At 37.9% G+C, this 20,969-nt stretch overlaps 1 protein-coding gene across 1 annotated transcript in view; it reads left to right on the top strand.

Annotated features, from left to right (window-relative positions):
• The window catches only part of EYS (eyes shut homolog), an 826,250-nt gene that overhangs the window by 796,127 nt on the left and 9,154 nt on the right, over window positions 1–20,969 (top strand). Inside the window, exons 46-47 of the mRNA XM_065631328.1 lie at window positions 6,293–6,465; window positions 18,909–19,070. Coding sequence (XP_065487400.1) covers window positions 6,293–6,465; window positions 18,909–19,070 — 335 coding nt within the window. The remainder of the gene's footprint in view (window positions 1–6,292; window positions 6,466–18,908; window positions 19,071–20,969) is intronic.

Genomic DNA, 20,969 nt, shown 5'->3' with positions numbered 1-20,969 from the left:
ACAGTTTGCATTCCTATCAAGCTAAAAATAATCTACTGACTGTGTGCTGGAGAGAAAATGACATGGTAATTGTTTTTGCTGCCCCTGAGACAAATCTTCATCTGTAAGAAAACCTGTACAAAACTAGTGCTTCTAAAGCTGGTAAGGCTGTACTAAAATATGGAAAATTTACCCGTGAACTGCAGCATGCAGTTCCCTCCCCAGTCCTCTTTTGAACTTATTTATCTCTTAAAAACAGTAATGAATACAATGCTCTGAAAGATGTAATTTGGTATTGTTTTCCAATTGTTGTGCTACAGGTATCTCCCTACTATTGCACTTTGCAGGATCCTTCCAGAACAGTTAAATCCTTGACATTCAGAGTGTTTACTTTCTGAGAAATAAGTAAGGAGAATGCCACTCTTTTCACTCATGAGCATGTTAGAGAGATATAAACCAAAACTGCAAGGAAAAAAAAATAGAAATGTGGGCTGAAGCATGACACTCCCATCTGCTCACCTGCACCAGCCTCAGTCCTTGCTTCAGCAGTTTACCCAGCTATGCTAACTTATCCTCATGTCTGTAAGGTTCGCAGAGCCACCACCAGCAAGATCTAGAGAATAATTGGAAAGCAAGTGGCAGCTGGTGACATAGCTACACTGGCAGCTTGATATTATAGGCAAAGTTCTTTTTCATCATTATAGTTTCATAATTAGTATTCCAGATTTATTTGGTGATTGTTCTAAAATGGGAGGGGGGAGAGGAGGGTGTTTAATTTGTTTTTTCTGGGGCTTGTTTATTCGCTTGCTTTTAATTTGTAGTGGCCTGCTACTGAATTATATTCCTCTCCTCATATTTCAAGACAGCTAGGTCTTCACAGACTATGTGTATAGGCATGCATGGACCAGTAATGGCCACTTTTTCCTCTCACAGAAAAGTGAATCATTGCCAGAGGTGTCATGTAGCATACATATCATTTTTGTCAATGTATAGTAGCTGTCAATGCCATCTCACATTGTCTCAGAGGGAACTTCTTTCTGTTTTCAAATCATCTGTGTTCCTTTGAAGAGCAAAGTCCTTGAGGGAACTGGATTTGTGTTCAAATATTTCCTCTCCTGAAATGAGATCTTACCAGAAGTTTTTGGTGGTGTTGTAAGCTGCTTTTATATCTTGCTTTCACCACCCTGCCAGAAAGTGCGCAACGCTGTTAAGCTGTAAATTCAGTTGCTATAGGGATAATGCTTTGATTTAAATAGAAGCAGAAATATGTAGCATAAAACTTTACATTCTGGCCAGCAACAGGGCACAACTACTATGTTTTAACAAAATAAAGAAGAAATATTTAATAATAAAATGAAAAATTTTATGTTAAAGGGACAATAATATCCTCCATTATTTATGGCATAGAGTCATACAAAATAGAAAACTATGTATAGCAAGATTGTCTGTGGTGTCTTATAACTATTGCTTGTTAACTGAAGTAAAAGTATGTCTTGTGTGTACTTTGAACAGAACATCAGACATAATTGGCAGGATTTAGTTTGCTAAATGTAAGCACGCAGTGTCACTTTAGATACCCCGGGTAGAAATTCGGCCTTCAGCTGGTGCTTTGGAAGAGCTGAGAACTTGCATAACTCTTCTGTCATATCACTTAGCCTCATGTGGATTTCTCAGTACTCTATAGCTTTCAAATAGCACTACCCATTTAGGTTTAGGAAATTAAATCATACCCCTGTATGGTAGAGGAATGCCCCATAAAATCATAGAATCATTTTGGTTGCAAAAGACCTTTAAGATCATTGAGTCCAACCATTAACCTAGCATTGCCAAGTCCACCTCTAAACCATGTCCCTAAGAACCTCACCTATGCATTTTTTAAACACCTCCAGGGATTGTGGCTCAAGCACTTCCCTGGGCAGCCTGTTCCAATGCCTGACAACCCTTTCCATGAAGAAGTTTCTCCTAATATCTAATCTAAACCTCTCCTGGCACAACTTGAGGCCATTTCCTCTCATCCTATCCCGTCTTACTTGGGAGAAGAGACCAACACCCTCCATGCTATAACCTAATTTCAGGTAGTTGTAGACAGCAATATGGTCTCCCCTCAGCCTCCTTTTCTCCAGGCTAAACAGCTCCTGTTCCCTCAACCGCTCCTCACAAGACTTGTGCTCCAGGCCCCTCACCAGCTTCGTTGCCCTTCTCTGAACTCGCTCCAGCACATCAACATCTTTCTGGCAGTGAGGAGCCCAGAACTGAACACAGTATTCAAGTAAATGAGCTGCTGTAGTTTCATTGTTAGGTTAGATTTGACTAGAACCAATTTTCAATGCAAGGATGGAACCAATCTTTAATGCAAGGACATAATTTTATAGTTTGTAGGGAAAAGGTGTTTAATTGTTGTGGTTTAGATCAAGAAAAGTTTCTACTTTTGGGAGTGAATTTGCTATCTAAAAATTGTCATCCAATTTGGCTTATTTAATAGCACCCTTTTGCAGCATTCCATAATTATCTTTGTTTAAATATAGTTACTTTACTTCCAATCTTAATTTCTTCAGGCTCAATTTTTGTCTTCTAGCCTCTAGGACAGATTGTTTTCCATTAATGCTCTAGTTTTCTACTGCCTGAACTTAAAGCCACTTTTATTTAGAGATCTCCATTGCTCAGCATCTTTCAGTGCCAATACAATACAAATTTAAGAAATATATCCAGAAATCTCCAGTAGTTTGGGCAGCCTGATATGGCAAATACAAGCCAATATGAATTTGGGATGTCCTGCGCTGAGATACCCATATGGTTTTGACAGATGTGACAATTCCTCCTGGAATAGTGGTTGGAGGCCAGATGAGATACACTACAGAGTTTCAGATGACACTAAATATCTGCCTGATGTCAGCTGGCCTAATTAATTAGGTAAATTAGTTCAGCCTCTCCACTGACTATATGCCCATCTTACATGTAGACACCTAAATTCAGGTGTCTGAATTTTCAAAGCTGAATCCCTCCTTTACTGCTATAACTTTATTTGTTTCATTTGACGCTACATTTTCATAACTGTGGGAAGTTGCAGGTTTGTTAGCATTGAGTATGACATTTTAAGCATGGTATTTTCTATGTTTAATGTCAATGCTCTTTGTTTAGTTTAGGAAACCACATTGGATATAAGCAAATTTTCCTATTTCTTTACAAAAATCCTTTAGGACCTTTAATTATTTCCCTTAAGGTTCAAGAAATGCTTTTGGTTTGATTAGGATTTTTTGTACTAACGTACACACATATTGCTTACAGACTTTATAAAATGAAAATACTTGTCATAATTTTTTTTAAATTTTGCCTGAATTTTTAGATCATAAATTTAAGGGTTTGGTCTGTCATCAAAAGTGACATAAACTTACTGTCCTTACTTATGTAGAAACTGTGTTACTTGTTTGAGAGCTCAGTTTGGCTTTGGTAAGGGACTTTGAGTCTCGAAAACGGTTCTATGAACACTGCATGACACTGTTAAGCATTTGACAAGAAACAAACAAGATGATGACATTAAATGAAGCCATACTTGAACATCCTAAATACAAAGATTACAGAACTTGAAGTGGTATCTGAAATTTCCAGAACTGAAAGTGATCTTTTGTTATATTTGTCTGGGAGCTGTGAATTTAAGAGTTCTCTCTTCCTGAACTGACTGACTTTGCCGTGTATTTGCTGTAAAGTGCATCCTGTTAAGAGTCCTTTGCAAAACTAGGGGATTCAAGGTTATCCAATTTCCTCTCAGAAATACTATCAAAGTTGTATATGAAAGCCCTACTGTCCTTTCTCCACCTAAAAATCTGTTATAGAAAAAGATAAGAGATGTTTTGGCACTTGCTTTTGAGAAATTCAAAAGCTGCAGTACAGAAGAATCAATTTAATCCATGTTCTTCAAAAACCCTGAAAATAGGGAAGTATCTTGTAGTGAGATTTAGTTCCTAAGACACATAAACTTAGAGTGTCTCCAGGTGAGATAAATATGTAAGATCCTATTACAGTCAATGGAGGTCCAGGACTTTCCAATTGTCTAAACATTGGCATTCTAATAGCATAAATAGTGGGATACCTTTTCTGGTCTTCATAGGATGTCCAGAAGAGCTCGAGTCTTATGCAGTTCTTCTGTCTTATCACACAGATCTCCCAGGTGCACCAAGGCATGTCAGATGGCACTAAAATGCCTGTGTGGAGGCAATTGAATGCATCACCTCATCATTAGAGTCATGCATGTGTTGGTTTGTGGAATGGATAGTGCTCCAGTTCCCCTGACTCTTTCAGCTGAGTCACCATTGATTAGCATATGAGTTCAGGCACCTGCTCGAGGATCCCATTGCCTAAACTTGAGCATTCAGTGGTCTCTGTCAGAATCTTGTCTCCCTGGTCTCAAGCTTCCTCTCTTGCATACCTCTAAGAAGGCAACTGGAGGCCCTCTGGGCATCTAACGTAACATAAAATTAGGTGTCTTGATCTCAGAATGAGTTTCACCTCTTATACCTAAAGAAATTCAAGGAGTGTCTGGATGACTGCCCTAGTCATAAGTCTTAGATAGTCTTGCAAGGAGCAGGGAGTTGGACTTGATGATCCTTAAGTGTCCCTTCCTGCTTGAGATATTCTGTGATTCTAAATGGGTCTTTAAATCCCTGAGAGTCAAGGCACTGGTGATGTTGCGCGCCATTGGGTTGTCTTGGTCTGGAAAAACTACAAGCAATCACAACCAGGAAAACATAAAGAAAACTAGACCAGCATGGCAGACCACAATCAGAAAGGATTTGAAATACTGCCTCTTCCCTTATCTCTCTAAAGATTAGGAAATTCTGGATCTAAACTTCCAAACTCCAGCCCAACTTGCTTAGGACTGTTAAGTAGAAGAAGTTGCATTCATTCGTAGACCTTTGCCACTGTAGGCCACAGCAAATAGGTTTAGGTTGGATATTAGGAAAAAGTTCTTCACCCAGAGGGTGGTGGAGCACTGGAACAGGCTCTCCAGGGAGGCAGTCATGGCCCCAAGCCTGACAACATTCGAGAAGCAATTGGACAATGCCCTCAGACACATGGTGTGGATTTCGGGGTTGTCCTATTGCAGAGACATGAATTGGACTCCATGATCCTTGTGGGTCCCTTCCAACTCAGGACATTCTATGATTCTATGAAACAATCTTCAACACATTTAAAAACCTAACTTTTATTAGGTCCTAAAAGACAAGACTGAAAAGGAATCTAGGCACATGGAGACACAAGCAAGAGAAAGGGGAAGAACCTTTTTGCATGCTGTCCAGTAGCAGTGGCTTTGGCTCCAAACACCCTGCTTCATAGCCCAAGAAATGCACATTTCTGTTTGTGCTCAGGGAGTTAAATTACTTCCCTTTCTCAGTATCTTTCATGCATCAAAGCATAACATTTATAGCTGAGACAGAAAGCATTCTGATATTGACTTTGATGAATTGAGGTGCTTTTGCATTTGCAAGGTCCCGTCCTCTTTTTGCCTTCATTCCAAATAGCTGTTTATCACTCCGAAGGGCTTGTTGGCTGTGCTTTGTTTGCATGTTGTTGTCTGATCTGAAGGTTTGGTGAAACAGCAGTTTCACAGAGTCCTCATTATGTTTTGCCCAGAAACAGTGGGCTGATTACTAGAGAAAGTGTAGCTCAGTGAGTCTGAAAAAAAATTCAATATTTGGCACATATACGAAAAGACATGGGCTAAGAATCAAAGAAAATATACAAGGTTTCATTCTTAGTCTTGAGAGAGAAAAATCAATAAGTACTTTTATTTAGGGGAATGATTTTTTTATCATAAAGTGTCACTAAATTCTAAAATACAATAGGTCTAACATATTTCATTTTAACTATCAGTATTTTGAAACTTTTCAGTAAGGAGGGCATTTTTAACATCAATGCCAACTGTATTCTATATTTAACAATTTATATAGAATTCATGCTAATTTTAAATTTAAATTTACAGGTTAGTGTGTGTGAATTTTTTTTTGTTATATTCTCCTGGCATGGATGAAAGAAAGGCATAAAGAGTAGTGGACACCAACAAGTCCAGTGATTCAGTTAGTTTAGAAAATGTGCTTATGGCATAGATTTACAGTCACAGACATGTAACACTTGGATTGCCACCTCTTTCACAGTCAAATCCACTACCTTTTCCATCAAATGCTTCATCAAACCTACCTCTGATGTGCCAATTATAAGAATAGGTACCAAAATTGAAAATCTTGATTACATTGTTACTGATGTGTTGATTTCATTTGGTAATAATGTTGCATTATTTCATTTCACTTACCCACTGTAGCTGTGACTGCCCCACTGGATGGAAAGGTGCATTTTGCACAGAAACGGTGTCAGTATGTGAACCTGAGCACAATCCTCCACATCTGTGTAAGCAAGGCGGAACCTGTGTGCCACTGCCTGACGGCTACACATGTCACTGTCCTCTCGGAACAACTGGTACCTATTGTGAACAAGGTACGTCAAATGTACATACAATTATGCAGTAATGCCTAGGCAGAAAAACACAGTATTCTGTGATATATCAATTAAATGTGACATAGAGAGACAAAATAGGTTTTATTTAAGAAACTGGTGCTCCTTTCTGTTAGAAAAATCAAGTAGTTTAAAGCTAAGAATTGTTACATGTTGATTTCCACTGTCTGTTCCTTCAATTCTTCCAAATCATTCAACCAAATTCATGGGCAGTGTGGCATTGTCAGATACTGAGGGGACAGCAAGCATCGCAGAGCAGCATTATAGTGCTTAGTTCAATTTCCAAGCTCATCGTAATGAAGCATGTTGAGAAATACACCTGAGAGCTCAGTAGTACACTTTTGAGTACGCTTCAGAAGTAAGAAGCATCTGGGACCTTATCCAATTTCTACTGACGCTAATGGAGAGTTTCCTGTTGACTTTACTGGCTATTGGGGAGAGTTGTACTGAGAATTATGATAAAAGATACAAACATCACTGTAATCTTCAACTGCCCGTTTTCCCTGTCTTCCAACATGTTGCCCTCAAAGTATGTCCTCAGTTTGCCGGCTTTGCATTTCTTAGCCTCAAGTAGAGGAATCCTTCATCTGTCTGTTTTCTTCTCTGAGAGATTGCACAAATGAATATTCAACAATGTGGATACACAGGTGCTACAAGCTCAGAGACTTGTCCTGTAAGTGTCTGACGCGCCTCTGTATGCAAGGAGATGTAGTACAGACCATACCTTATATTCCGCTGCTCTTAAATTCGAGTTAATCTTGTACAAGCTTATGTTTGTCCTTTGAGAAACTCTCTGTACATCTTTTGGAGAACTCCAGTTACTGTTAAATAGCTCCCTTTCCAAACTGCCTGCCAAGGTCCAGCCTCCCTTCTTGTGCCTACAGAGCAAGTTTCAAGCACAAAACTGACCAGCTGAACTGCATTTGAACTGATTTGCAGTCCTCACCCTGTAGATGGATACAGTTTTAAAATCCCATTACAGAAAGCACTTGCAATTTGTAGGCTCAAATAAAAGAGAATATAGTTTCTGGAAAGTCATTGTTAAATTTCATGTAAGAATGTGCTTGCTCTATTGCTTCTGCTGTAACAGCTTTTCAGGGCTCTTTATATGAACTTTTCAACTTTGAGTTCTCATTTCAAGTGAGGTTTTCAAAAGTAATGCCATCTGGATTCAGGACACTGATCAGCAGGATATGTGCTACCTATAAAGCACACAATTAATCAGGTAAACACTCCTGTGTTCTGGTTTCAGAATAGATTTGGATCTTCTTGTTATGGCCACTATTACCAGTACAAATAGCGCATATCTGAGCAACAGAAAATTGTATTTCTTGTAGGTTGTCATCCTTTTAGTAATTCCTCCACCTGGTAAACACATTAGAGGGTTCCTCTCTGTTTTATTTAAAAGCTTTCTTTTTATGAATAGGGACTATGAGTCCTGACCAAACTCTTTGCCCTGCATTTCACCTTACTCTGGCAGAATAATGAATTATCATGAGATTTTTCAAAGCACAGTTTGCAGTTTTAGTGGATGGCAAATTGCTAAAAAACAGCTGCTTATCAAGATTGAATATCTCATCTCTGGATTGATGGTGGTTATTGGAGCCAAAAGAAAAAGAGACAGAGAGCAATGAACAGCCCAAGGGACCAGGAGAGAACAAAGGGAAATTAAATGATGGAGACTAATAATGTACAAGAAAAAAGGAAAAAAAGAAAATAAATAAAGGTATGAGAGAAAGACAGAAGAGATTTATGAGGCAAAAAAGCAGAGGACAATAACAAAGAGTAAGAACAAATAGGGCTTTACCAAATAATAGCAGCTGGTAAATACAGTACAACACTATGAATTGCATGAGAACAAGTCAGGTGAAGTAAATGGGGCAGTAGGGGTAGAAGCACAATAAGGAAGAGTTCTCTGGCCACAAATGTTAAGGGTACTTAAACATAAACTGACAATAATCAAGCACTATTTTGCCTAGCAAACAATAAAAATGTTTGTGGTTCTTTATGAACTATGTAAATGACAGTTGAAAGCAGATGTGTGGATGAGGACTTCACTGTTCTTAAAGAGTAACATGATGTGTCTTGCTTAGAGCAGCAACTCAAACCACCAAGGATGCAAGACTGTCAGCACAGAGATATGGTACATTATGATTAAGCTTTAGAAGTCAGAGCTGCACTAATAAGTGTTCAGTAGTTGGAAAACTAAGTTAGAACAAGAGTGAACCCAGGGAGAGCAAGAACAGTGAAAGAACACAGTTTTAGTGGCTCATATAGCTTGATATTCACAGTGCTTACTTGGTCCACTATGACAATGCTAATGGCCAAAATGTAAATACTGAGCAATATTCTCAGGAGGTTGCAGTAAGATGTGTATTAAATCATGTATTTTAGAAGAACTCAACCCTCTTGATGAAAAGAGGGTAACAGTTTCAATTACCCTGCATTTCCTATACATGGTCGATTAATATTCAGCAAGTAGTACACAGATATATTTTTGTCTGACACTGAGAGCAAATAATTCGTTGTATATTTCAACCTGCCAAAACAAGTGCCAGGACTTGCTCTTCTAGGAGAAATATCAAGAGGTTTAGCAGGTAAGCCACACATTGGTGACTGAAGCATAGTGGGAAGATGCCTATGAAATTTCAGACATACTTTGGAACAGCAGGCAACCCTAAGGAGCACTAGGAAGAGAGGAGAGGGTTGGCGAATGAGTCCAAGGAGCAAAGCCTTGTCAGTCAAGGCAGAGTAATACATTAATACTAGAATAATTTAAAACTCCACTTCTTGAGTATACTGTGTTGTCCGAACTCATTAACGCTCATAAGACAGGATGGATCTTCAAGTGTGTTAGGTTTCTAAAGGTAACACTGATGTAAACAAACAAACAGATTAATTTATACTGCTAGAAATAAAAGTGATTGTAATGAAATGGGAAGGAAATGGGAAATTTATGCAGGAGTCTTTTATACTTAGTGTTAAAATTGCTGTCCGGACTCAGACCACTTTAAGACTATTTGTGACACATGAAGCAACAAATAATTCTGTTCCGTTGGTTTGAAAAGGTCCCAACGGTAACAGTGACGCAGCAAAACCAGCCCAAATCTGGAATGGCATAAATGGCAACCAAACATTACCGAGCTCTGGCATAATGTTAGTTCTTAGTTAGCAGGCCCTGAATTGCAAGGGTTAGGAATACAGGGGAAGTAGTTTATCTAGGTTGTTTGGGATTGGTTCTTTGTGTGGTTTTATTGGTTGGTTTTGTTTTGATTTTGGTGGGGGTTTTTTTGTTTTGTTAGGCTGGGGCGGGGGGGTGCTGTTTGTTTGGTTTGGTTTGGGTATTTTTTATTTGTTTTGTTTTGTTTTAAAGTAGCTATGTTTTCCAAGACACCGAAATACAATATTAGTCAAATCTGTTCATTCAACTTGAAGTTTGCAACTAAAGTACCAGACAAGTCTAAATTGTTTTCTGATTAAAAAGCGAAACTTCAGCCCAGAGCAGCATGTAATTCAGTCTAGTTATTTCATTAACACCAACAAGAGATTCAAGCTCCCAGCACTTTATCTGGGGAGTCTACTGCATGGCATTGAACACCAAATTCCATTTGGCCCCATGAGTACCTTTGTAATTAGGTATCTCCAAGGGTTTCTGAAGAGGGAGAAAGCTCTGAGGACCTGGTTGTTTAAGCTCTCCTGCAAACATTTGTTTTAATGGATTAAATCAAGTCTCTCATCTTGACATCAATAGTATCACTTAAGGCACTGAAAAACTTGATCAAAATAAATTTGGAGTCAATGAAGTTCCTGTGACATTCTGTTAAGCAGTGAGATATATTTACACATAAGCTAGAATTCCTCTAGATCCTAAGCATATGAAATTTATGTCCTAGATAATTTACTCCATTTTGCAGAGGAATGAAGACCTATAATTTCAGATAAGGGACTTCACAACCCTGATAATATTCTCATTTGAGGGGACAGCAATGTAGTATTTGAAAGATTCTACAGATGGCAGTATTGGAGAAGAATTGCCAGTGGCTGAATAAGCAGAGATTCCATCACAGTATTTCTATAAATTTTAAATTAGTCAGCAGTTTTCTTTAGCAGGATCAGTTTGTGTCACATACTTTCATAAAATGTGTTAAAATAATTTTTCTTGACTTCAAGGCATCATAATGGAATGCTACTGCCCTTTTCACAAAGAAATAACTTAATAAATAGATTTCTTCAACAATATGTTAGCCTCTGAATTCCATAGCTAGAAATACAGCCTGTCAACATACAGCTCGTGAAGAAATGAAAGCAAATGTAAAAAGCTTTTCATTGTTGCATCCTCAATTTAGTGGGATACTTGTCAAGCAATAAAACCATTTCCTTGATGAACAAATGGCAAATGAGTTCCTTTGGCCATGTTTAGCAGCTCAAGTCAATTTCTAGATACTATTCTGATATCAAATTCCATTATTCTGATACAAAAATACAACAATTTTTTTAAAATACCTGATAAACTGACAGAAAGGAAAAAAAAGTTACAATAATTCTGTAAACATTTAATCCATCTTCATAGTCATGATGAATGAATGAAAAATGGAAGAACCTGGCTTTTGGAAAAACTTCTACCATAAAGATCTTTTTCTTTCTACATAGTCTAGAATGTTACCTGACATATTTTGACTGCTATTGTAAGACAAATTAATTCACAGTATGATTTAGCTCAAGACTTTTACATGACAAGACACCTTACGTACAAACACTTCAGCACACATTTGTGCATGCACATGTATGTTGAATTTATCTGACAATGCAGTTAGACTTGCTGGCTTAATGCACAAACTATTTCATAGTTATTATTTGAAAGCTTGTGTTTCTGTGTTTAACCACATAAAGGACAACTGCAGGCACTTACTAGCTTCTTGTTTTGAGTCACAGTGACTAGTGTGTTCTCTTAGTCACTTAAGCAACACTGGTCCCATCAAGCTTTGTTTCCACTCTTATTTTTTGAAACCTTGTGGCAACATGAGAAAAATCTTTAAATATTATAGCAGCTGTAGCAGTCATGTCCTATAAGGATAAAAGGTGCTATTAGAGTTTTAACTAAAAAGCAATCTAAGCTTTCAGATTTATCAGTAACAGTCCAGTAAACTTAATATTTTCGGTCAGCACAAGAAAACATGCATTTGTAAAATGTCAAGTAGAATAAAGTGAGTTGCCTACTTAAATACATGCCATGAATTAATGATATATAAAGTCAAGTGGAAGTCATGCATGACAAAATGAAGGCATTGATATGCAGTACAGCGATAATGCCCTCCACACCAGGGCAGCCATGAGTGGCGTGATGCCCCAATAAAAATTCAGTCATGCACTTACCATTCCCTCCAGCTACCCAGCTGAGTAAGAACAAGATACAGTCAGCTAACTAGGACTTACCAGGATGGCTCTGGAATTATTTTCAGACTTCCTCTATGAGAATGAATGATTTGCAGAAAATATGCCAGTCATCTTACTTTGTGAAGGTGTTCAGATTTAGAAACTGTGTCAAGGGTCGAAACCAGTTTTAAAGGGAAGGCACCTAGATTTGTCTCTACATGTGAGTTCAATATCTTAAGTTCCCATTTTGGTTAATGAATATCTAGTCAATAGTGCCAGTGAAGCTATTTAGCTAATAAGTAGCTTTTCTAATTGTAGATGCTTAGTGCTGTTTGAGACTTCCTGGCATTGAAACTTGTATCCAAAAGCATCCAGACAGGGTTCATAGATATGGCACAGGACCTGTTGGATGCCTGTGCCTTTCTGGAATGGCACATGAAGATAAAGCAGTAGAGGGGGTGAAAAAATAGCAGTAGATACCTATGTTAGGAAGTTGAATGGAGCCTTGGAGGAAGCTACTTCAGGATAAGATGAATCTCTTTCTCGATCTGTTGACTATTGCATAGCGATGCTATTCGGTTACTTGAAAATTAGACCTGGTTACCCACCGCCATATATCCTTCACAGCTTCCAGCTACTGACTGCAGCAGGTCCTGTGTTTGCTGTTATACCAGCCAGGCCCATGTGGATGGTCTGGACATGCTAAGGCATTTCAGTGGCAAGTGACGAACATGTTTAAGCAACTGAATCTTGTCTTCTGTCATAGTTGACTGTAATGGGTATTTTCATGCCTCTAAATAATATGTGTAGACAGCTGAAGGAAAGTGTCTTAATGCCAAAATTCATTCCTCCAATTTTATAGTAGTCTATTTCCCTGACTTAATTATTCTCACAGACACTATGCAGAATACCAGCTTTCTTATACTGCAGTGCTCCTCAAAACACACTTGCACTGTTGTCAGACTAAATCCAATCCAAGATATGAGTAATGGAAGATCTCAGTTTGAAACTAGATTAACAAACTTTTAGGTACTTAATTCTTTACCAATTGCTTTATCAGGCTACTCTGAGATACTCACAGGTTTCATATCTGTTCCTACTACAATTTGCTGGCTCACATGAATTATTCTTAGGCACTTATCTCTAGTATGTGTCACACTGAAAGACTGAGGTTTACTGTTTTGACTTTGGCTAGTAATAGCTATTTTAGGCTTTGTAAAACCAGAGATCTCTTTAGGGATTTAGCCAAATGCTCCTAGATGTTACTTCTTAGCTAATTAGGTCTCTCATTAGCTAACAGCAGAGATTACAACTCCACTGCAACAAAACGAAACAGAACTGTAGCCTTCACTTAGAAAATTGCAGTCTTTTGTTTCAGCATTGCTCAGAATAATGATTGTCTCTGTCTCTCCTCTTCAGGGACAGCAACAATTAATAATGGCTGCAGGTCTGGCAAAATAACAACTTTCATGATCACATTGTTCTGTTATATTCGAGTTGTGTTAATAATTGTTATTTTTGTTAACATGCTCTGTTACTGCACTAAAAATTGAAGTTATATGTGTCTTCTGTTTGCTACAATGAATTAGTTTATAAGTTATGAAAAGCAGGCTCTTCAAATATTAAGTAAAAAGTGATAATTCAACAGAAAATATACCTTTCTATTTAGATAAGATGAAATTTTTTTTTCAGTTTTTCCACATTCTTACACAGAAAAAAAAATACCTATGCAGTACCAGTAGTCTTAAGACAAGGAATTCCATACAGCCATATTTGTCATTGTTTTCCAAAATGAAAAAAGCAACTGATGGATCTGCTCACTCTATGAAGGAATGAAACCACTGAAAATTTCTGACTGTGGAGTTTAAAGCTTTTGGACAGGTGTTTATTGCTCATGAACAGTTAGACTTGCACTGTAAGTGCCATGCCCTGAGTGCATCCTCCCTCTGCTTCCTGGGGGTTTGTCTGCCTGGTCTCACAGCCAGCCTAGAGACAGGGCTGGTGTCTGGTCTCGAGGACAGCTTTGTTGAGAAGTATCAGGAGGAGCTTCCTCCTGCATTGCTTCAGGAGCGGCTTTTAAAGAGAGGTCCCTGCCCTTGATCCATCGCTGAACTACACTGCAGCAGCATCACATTCATGTCTCACTTGGCTGTGTTGATCTGGACCTGGACTCTGACCCACAGACTGACATGCAGGTGTGACCTTACCCCTGCCTCATCACTGTGGGCCTTCCTGGTGACCTGGCCTCTGGAGCTGACCTGGCTGCTCTCCCCAGGCCTGTCCCGCTCTGCCCTGTCAGCCGTGTTAGATCAGTCCTGGCTCTCACCCCTCACTGCTCCCTCACAGAAAACCTGGCTTCTAACACCACCAAAACTAAACAAATCCTGAGATGAAATTATGGCTTGTGGTCAGGACAGCAGATTTATGGTAGTGAGTGGCAGAGTTCTGTGAAAAATTTTGTTTGATATATTTAATTGCAAAAAAGATTTGAGAGAGGAAAAGCAAACTGATATAGCTACTTAGTATCACAGCCTTACCCATCCATCCAAACCACTTTTTGCCAATTTGGCCATCTGGTTACTGTGAAAAACTGTCAGAGGTCTTGTCAAACTGCAGGCAAAAAACATTCACTGCTCTTGGCTTGACACTGAGCCACCCATCTCCTCACAGAAGGCTATCAGCCTGGTCACACACAATTTGACCTTGTCACCTTCTTGTCCTTTATATGCTCGTATATTATGTCAAGACAGTTTTGCTCCATATAGTTCCCAAGTGAGGTGAGGCTGACTGGTATATTGGTCCCTGCATCATCCTTCTTTCCTGTGTTGGAGAGGGACATGATATTTTGCCTTCCTCCAGTCATCAGGAACTTCCTGTGATCACCTTGACTTTGCAGAGCTTATTGACGGCGAGCAGCCTCACAGCGATATTGACCATCTCCCTGAGCACTCAGGGATGCGCCCTGGCTGGTGCCCTCCCCTTGTACGTGTCTGATTGCCTGATGTGCTCCCAGATTCTTCCTCTGCCGTAGATAATGTTTCACTTCCCCAAGCTCAGCTAAAAGTCTCGGGGATTTGGGAGGCTTCATCAGGCTTTACAAAGTAAAAAAATGAACCAAAAGCAAGCTGTGAATGAATATATTGGCTTTTGCCATGTCTGTTGTTATTAGGTCCCCTTTGAGGAGGGCCTAGCAGCCTTACTTTTTCCATAGCCTTCTTGGTGGAAGTCCTTCTTGTTCTCCTTCACATCCCTTGCCAGTTTCAACTCCTGCTGAGTTTTGACTCCTAACTCCATCCCTGTTCAACTCAGGCGCTGGCTCTGTATTCCTGCTGGGAGTTCGAGCTTTATTTCATGGTGACTGTTTTACTTTTCCACTGCAAGTTTCCTTGACATGCTGAATAGCAAAAGGGGCTTGCTGAAAGTTTCGAGGCGGCAAGCTGCTTGAAGATCATATCAAAATTTAATGCCATCAAAATGTAGACTGGGGTGTGTACAAGCACTTCTGCCTCAATGGTTGGAATTTAGCTGCAAGAGTGTGCTAGAAAGCTTTGTTCATAACACCGGTTGAATAGGATGTGTGAGCATTACAGGAGGAACCTGAAAGGTATTAATGCATGGTAGAGGGAAAGAAAAGCACACTTCAGCAATAGTGCTTGCAGGAACTTTGTGCAGGAACTTCTAACTGGTCTAAAGGGATTTGGTGTTTTTCTTGGTATCATTTAGAAATGCATAGCTTCATCAGATACTAGTACTCAGCTTTGAAAAGTGAGTCATTAATCAGAGACAGAACAGAAATGTTTGCTTAAATGCCTGTTGTGCTTACAATGCACCACACAGTGCTGAGCGCCCTAGTGAGTAATGTGGTAGTTACCCAGCCCAAGTCCTACAAATTTAGCTTATAGGATTGGCAAAGAAATCCATTCACCTCATTTATTTTAGCAAAGAATTTCTCTGGAGTAAGCATATGTAACACAGGATCTGCTTGCACAAGTTTAGCCAATCTTCTTATTTTCTTACCTTAGCTGGGAAAAAAGAGTTGTTGCCAAGAAAACAGTGAAGTACCTCAGCATTTGACATGACATGTTAGTTTTGCATATAGCTGTCATAAAAGCAAATTGAAAAGTTTAAAATGTCTTATTCTTCACCTTAAAAGTTTGTCTATCTATAAATGCAATTTTGCAAAAATGAAATTTTATACTGATCATCTGTGCGCACTGCAGTAGAGTTAAAGCATTCTGTTCTGATAGATGGTTGCACGTTTCTATGTACCTGTCAAGTCAGATCTTTTCCATGCATGTAATCAGTACTTAAACAATCTATTACAAGTGAATTAAAAGTCATTCTAGTACTTCCTGTATTTAGTCCTCCTTCATTGTGGCAAAATATGTCATTTTCTGACATTTGTTCAGATATGTTTATTGGAAATAAACCCGTTTTTTTAGTAAAACGGGAATAAAATATTTGCATCTTGGAAGTTTCAGAATGAAGTATATTAAATAGAGTATTTTATTTGGTATCCATAAATCAGGATAATACCGCTTTTCTAAAGCATTCTGACATTTGCTACTGAAGATGTGGGTGTTATTTTTTAATACTCTGTTTGTAATGTGAAGCCATGGATTTAATTCATTCTCTGAGTGACACTATAAAATCACCTTTTTCATCCTTGTTCTCTCTCTCTGCTCCAAGGCTTTTTATCACAGCAATTTTCCTTTCATATACCTTCCAATGATAAGCAATGTAGCATTGCAATCCTGCTGCAGCTGAACATTTTGCTTTCACTCTAGTCATTGTGCATGCTTCCTTCACAAGCAGTAAAGAATTAACTACATTGACGAAGTTAAACTGAATCTGACATAAAGACTTTCCAATGCCTCATTGTACACTTCACCTGGTATGACCTGTTAGCCAGCAGCATATTTTAATACAGGATTGACTGCTGAGGCACAGTTCCTCCATATGCAAGTCTCACTGTGCAAAAATCTGCTAAAAGACTAACTTCCAAATTTTGCATAAAGGAAAAAATGTTATTGTACAAAACTAACTATTATTTCTGATTGATTTTTAAATATGAAGACATCAGCTTAGGGATAACATCTTTAACTACTAATGGAGAACATTGTCTCTTACCTATTGAAAAATATAAAGACACCTAAAAATCCATATGAAAACTATTAAGTATTATTTTGCCTCTTCTACCTGATAGTGTTTATAAGTTTTAGTGATATAAATTATGTCACCTACTCTGTTTAGCAACTTTTATTACTATTTATCTTCCAGGGTAGTTGCTACTCTTAAAACTATTTTTATATCTGTCAACTTTTAAGTATAGATGCCAGGAAGTTCACATTTCTGCCATTATGCAATATATTACTACAGACACTGCCAGCTATTATGATGCTTAGGATGGGAGTGATTTGTTAATGTAATGTGTTTGCATGACAATATATAATACATAGGCTGAACAACAGCTCATCAAAAGCCTGATTCTGATCATTCAAGCATTTCATAAATCCATTATAATTGATATTCCAGGCATTAAAACTTAGTTTTAAACTTACTGAGAATTTCTGAGGTTAAATCCATGCACCTTCCTCAGAAGTACTGACTGTAATTTAGTGGGGGGAAATGAACAGAAAGTCCAGCTGTGTTGTTACTGCCCATTCCAGAGGTGTCCTCAAGTCATTACACTGATAACAGCTGAGAGATCTGGTTCCTGTGTAATGGTGCAGCAGACTGCTGGACACAGTCCACCAGGAACACCTTGAGTCCTATTCTGAGAGAGGTGGTGTGACAAGCAGACAAATTAGGCAGCCTTGCAGCATGCTGACTGTACACCAGTCTAATAACTAAGGCCCATCGGCGACAGGCAACACAAGGTGCAACCGGATGGCAAGTGGATTAATGAGCAGACACTCTGCAGAAAATGTGAGTATGGAAAGACAGCATAAGGTTGCCTAGAAGTGCACTACAAGGTACGTGTATACTAGAAGGTACATTTGACTGAAAGCAAGTTACTGTCAAACTATGAAACTGGGAGTACCAAAATGAAGAAAGAGGATGGCCTCAGAGCAGAAACAGCATAGCTTCAGCAGAGAAACAGAAAACTGAGGAGAAGCACTTAGGGTTCAGGCATTTAGTACTGCCGTTAACTAAGTAGTAAAGAGGGCTTATCCCACACTGGTCTAAATGTACCCTGCACATCTAAATAGCTTGGCTTATTCCAGTAAACAAATACAGCAAACTAACAACCACATGATGAGGAATTAGCTGATAGCTGCCATAATTATATCTCAAATACATAATGTTGTGATAGTGGGAAAAAACTTGGAACAGTTTCAAGTAGCATAAAGAGCACAGAAAAGTATAATCATTTATCATTCGGCTGAAGGACGTTTAACCAGCACGGTTTGTTAGGGGTATATGAACTATCAGCACTGAGACAAGTGGTAAGACAGAATGATGCATTTATGTATAGCTCAAAAGTGTACATTGTATTTCACTGTAATTGTATGAAAGTACTCTGTTTCAGTGTAAAATAGGACAATTTGAATTATCAAGCATCTTGGTATGATTATCCTAAAACTTCAGCAGCAATTGATAAACACAGTCTACTTAAAATGTACATTTTTATGACACACAAAGCAGTTCATGAAAAATCCTCCACTAAGGTTTTCATCTGTATGGTGAAGAAACAAATGTTTATTCTGACTCCTGCAAAAGTATTTTGCTTTTGAATTTTTAAACAATGTAAAATTTACACTTACATTTATTTGAAAGTGAACACTAATAAGATCACATTTATTTTGCATTACAACTATGAGCTTGATTGTTAATGAAAAAAAGGCACACAGAAGACAAAATGGCATTGATTTGCTATTATCTAAGTTTTATTCTATATTTAGGTTATTTTTGTCTTTGGAAATGGAAGAATTGGAAGTATTATGTACAGCATTTATGAACTATACAAAATAACTGTAGACAACTGGTGCCATAATAAAGTGGCCTTCTCAAAATATCTTTCAGAAGACATTTCCTCTTGTATTTTTCAGATATTTCCATTAGTGATCCATCTTTCAGAAGTAATGAATCATCATGGATGTCATTTGCACCGTTTTATATCCGGCATAAGACCCATATAAAACTAGAGTTTCAGCCTCTGTCTCCAGATGGTATCCTGTTTTACACTGCACAGCGTCTGGCTACTCAGTCAGGTAAGGACATTCCAGTTTGCTGGTATCATACACCCTTTTTTGAAAAACAAAGGCAGTACATTGAAGTGATTCAAACATTCAGTCTGGGTAACTCATTGCCCATAGTGACTGGGTTTCAAATAGTGAATAATCAAGTTCATAAGAAAAAACATGCATAACAAAATTTTGGATTACTCCAAAGCAAGCAAGTATTTAATGAGGTGGTTCAGGAAACCATTTTCCCCTGAAAAGTAACTGTACCCAGCTTTTCAACAGACATTTACTGATTTTGCTCTCACAGTTTCAGTGCAGCGACACTGGGATTCACAGTCTAGGGGTTTGGCCCAGTGTTTTAAAATGACCAAAAATAAAGCAATATGAAAACTGATCAAACAAGCTAATGAGGTTCATCAGAAGTTTAACTTTTTATTATACAATGCTGAAATGCTTGCTGGTGCAGCATGCAAAACATACAATTTCTGCATTTGCCAGATATGCAGAGTGAAAAACAAATCTAAATAAAACTTTCTACTATTTATAAAAGTATTGTAAACTTTACTGAGTTAACATTTCTAAAACTTCATGGCAAGAAAACATAATTTGCCAACCAGTGTAAATACATTTTAAAATTTAGTCTTTAAGGTGTAATTTTTTTGTAATTACTTTATTAATATATTAATAATATTAATATATTTCATCTTTATATTGCATTTATGTGGTGTCCTGCATGTTTTTAAACAAAAGCATTACGTATCACTCATAACATGATCTTAGAGCAGATTTTCTGCTTCCATTAAGTAGTATATTATGCAAAAATGGGCTTTTGCATGACAAAAACCCCACAACTATTTCTCATGTATTTTTACATTCCTTTGTTCAAAGCCTAGAGCTTTGAGATATTTCAATAAACATACTCAGCTACACATGAATATAAACACATATATGCCAAATTTACCACCTTCTTATTCTGTACACAGATATTTTAACAGGCTGCTATTTGGTAAGACTGATAACACATCATACACTGCTGGCACCTCCACAACCACACAGAGAGAAGCAGTTTCAAAGAAAAATATATGGAGCATCTGTAATACAAATATATGTATTTGCAAAGAACTCTGTCTTCTACAATGTATCTCTTATAAGTCGGTCACTTACAGGCCAAATTCTGAGATTCTCAGTGAACAGTTCTCTCCTGTATAAACTAAAGCATTACATAGGCCATGAAAAATAGAAGAGAAAAAAGGATCTCCCTCAAAAGAATAGTCAGAGGACACAGAAGCAGCTAGCATATAAAGAAATTAAATATTTGCAAGCATCAAAGAGAGTGCTAAGTCTGGTTGACTTGGGCCAGGAGTGGTTTAGCACGAGCACGCCCTCATTCTATTGCCCTTCATGAACGTTTAGTTCACGCAGGAAATAATATTTTCTTTAAATCACCTTCTAGAATCATATCAATTTCATTTCAAAATTTAAAAAATCTTCTATAGAGTAATTTAATTTCTTTGCAAATTTCCTACTTCCATTTTCACTGTCTTGAAGTTTTGAAAGATTTAGGAAAAGCTAATCAGCTGGCTCTTTATATTTGCCTTCCTATAATCCTGTCAAATCCAGGCAGAATTAGACTGATGAAAGACTCAGAAGTATTCTTAGCAGGCAGCAGATGTGAAAGAGCTTTGTGTTGGGGATTAGTTTAGAAAGCACTTTATATAAAGCCTTTTCTTCTACACAGTTATGTAAGATTTAATAAATTGATTGCTGAAATCACAGGATTTTTTTCCTAAAATTCCTTTTTAATAGGAAACAATTAGAACATTTTTTTTCTCACTAGGCAATGTTGTTTTTTAAAAAGAAATGAGCTCTGACTATGTAGCTAATTTGGCAATGACACTGAGTTGTAGCATCTCACAGTGGCACAGT

The sequence above is a fragment of the Caloenas nicobarica genome, chromosome 3, assembly GCF_036013445.1.
Source record: "Caloenas nicobarica isolate bCalNic1 chromosome 3, bCalNic1.hap1, whole genome shotgun sequence".
NCBI classification, from domain to species: domain Eukaryota; kingdom Metazoa; phylum Chordata; class Aves; order Columbiformes; family Columbidae; genus Caloenas; species Caloenas nicobarica.
This window is presented reverse-complemented; position numbering and strand designations above follow the sequence as displayed.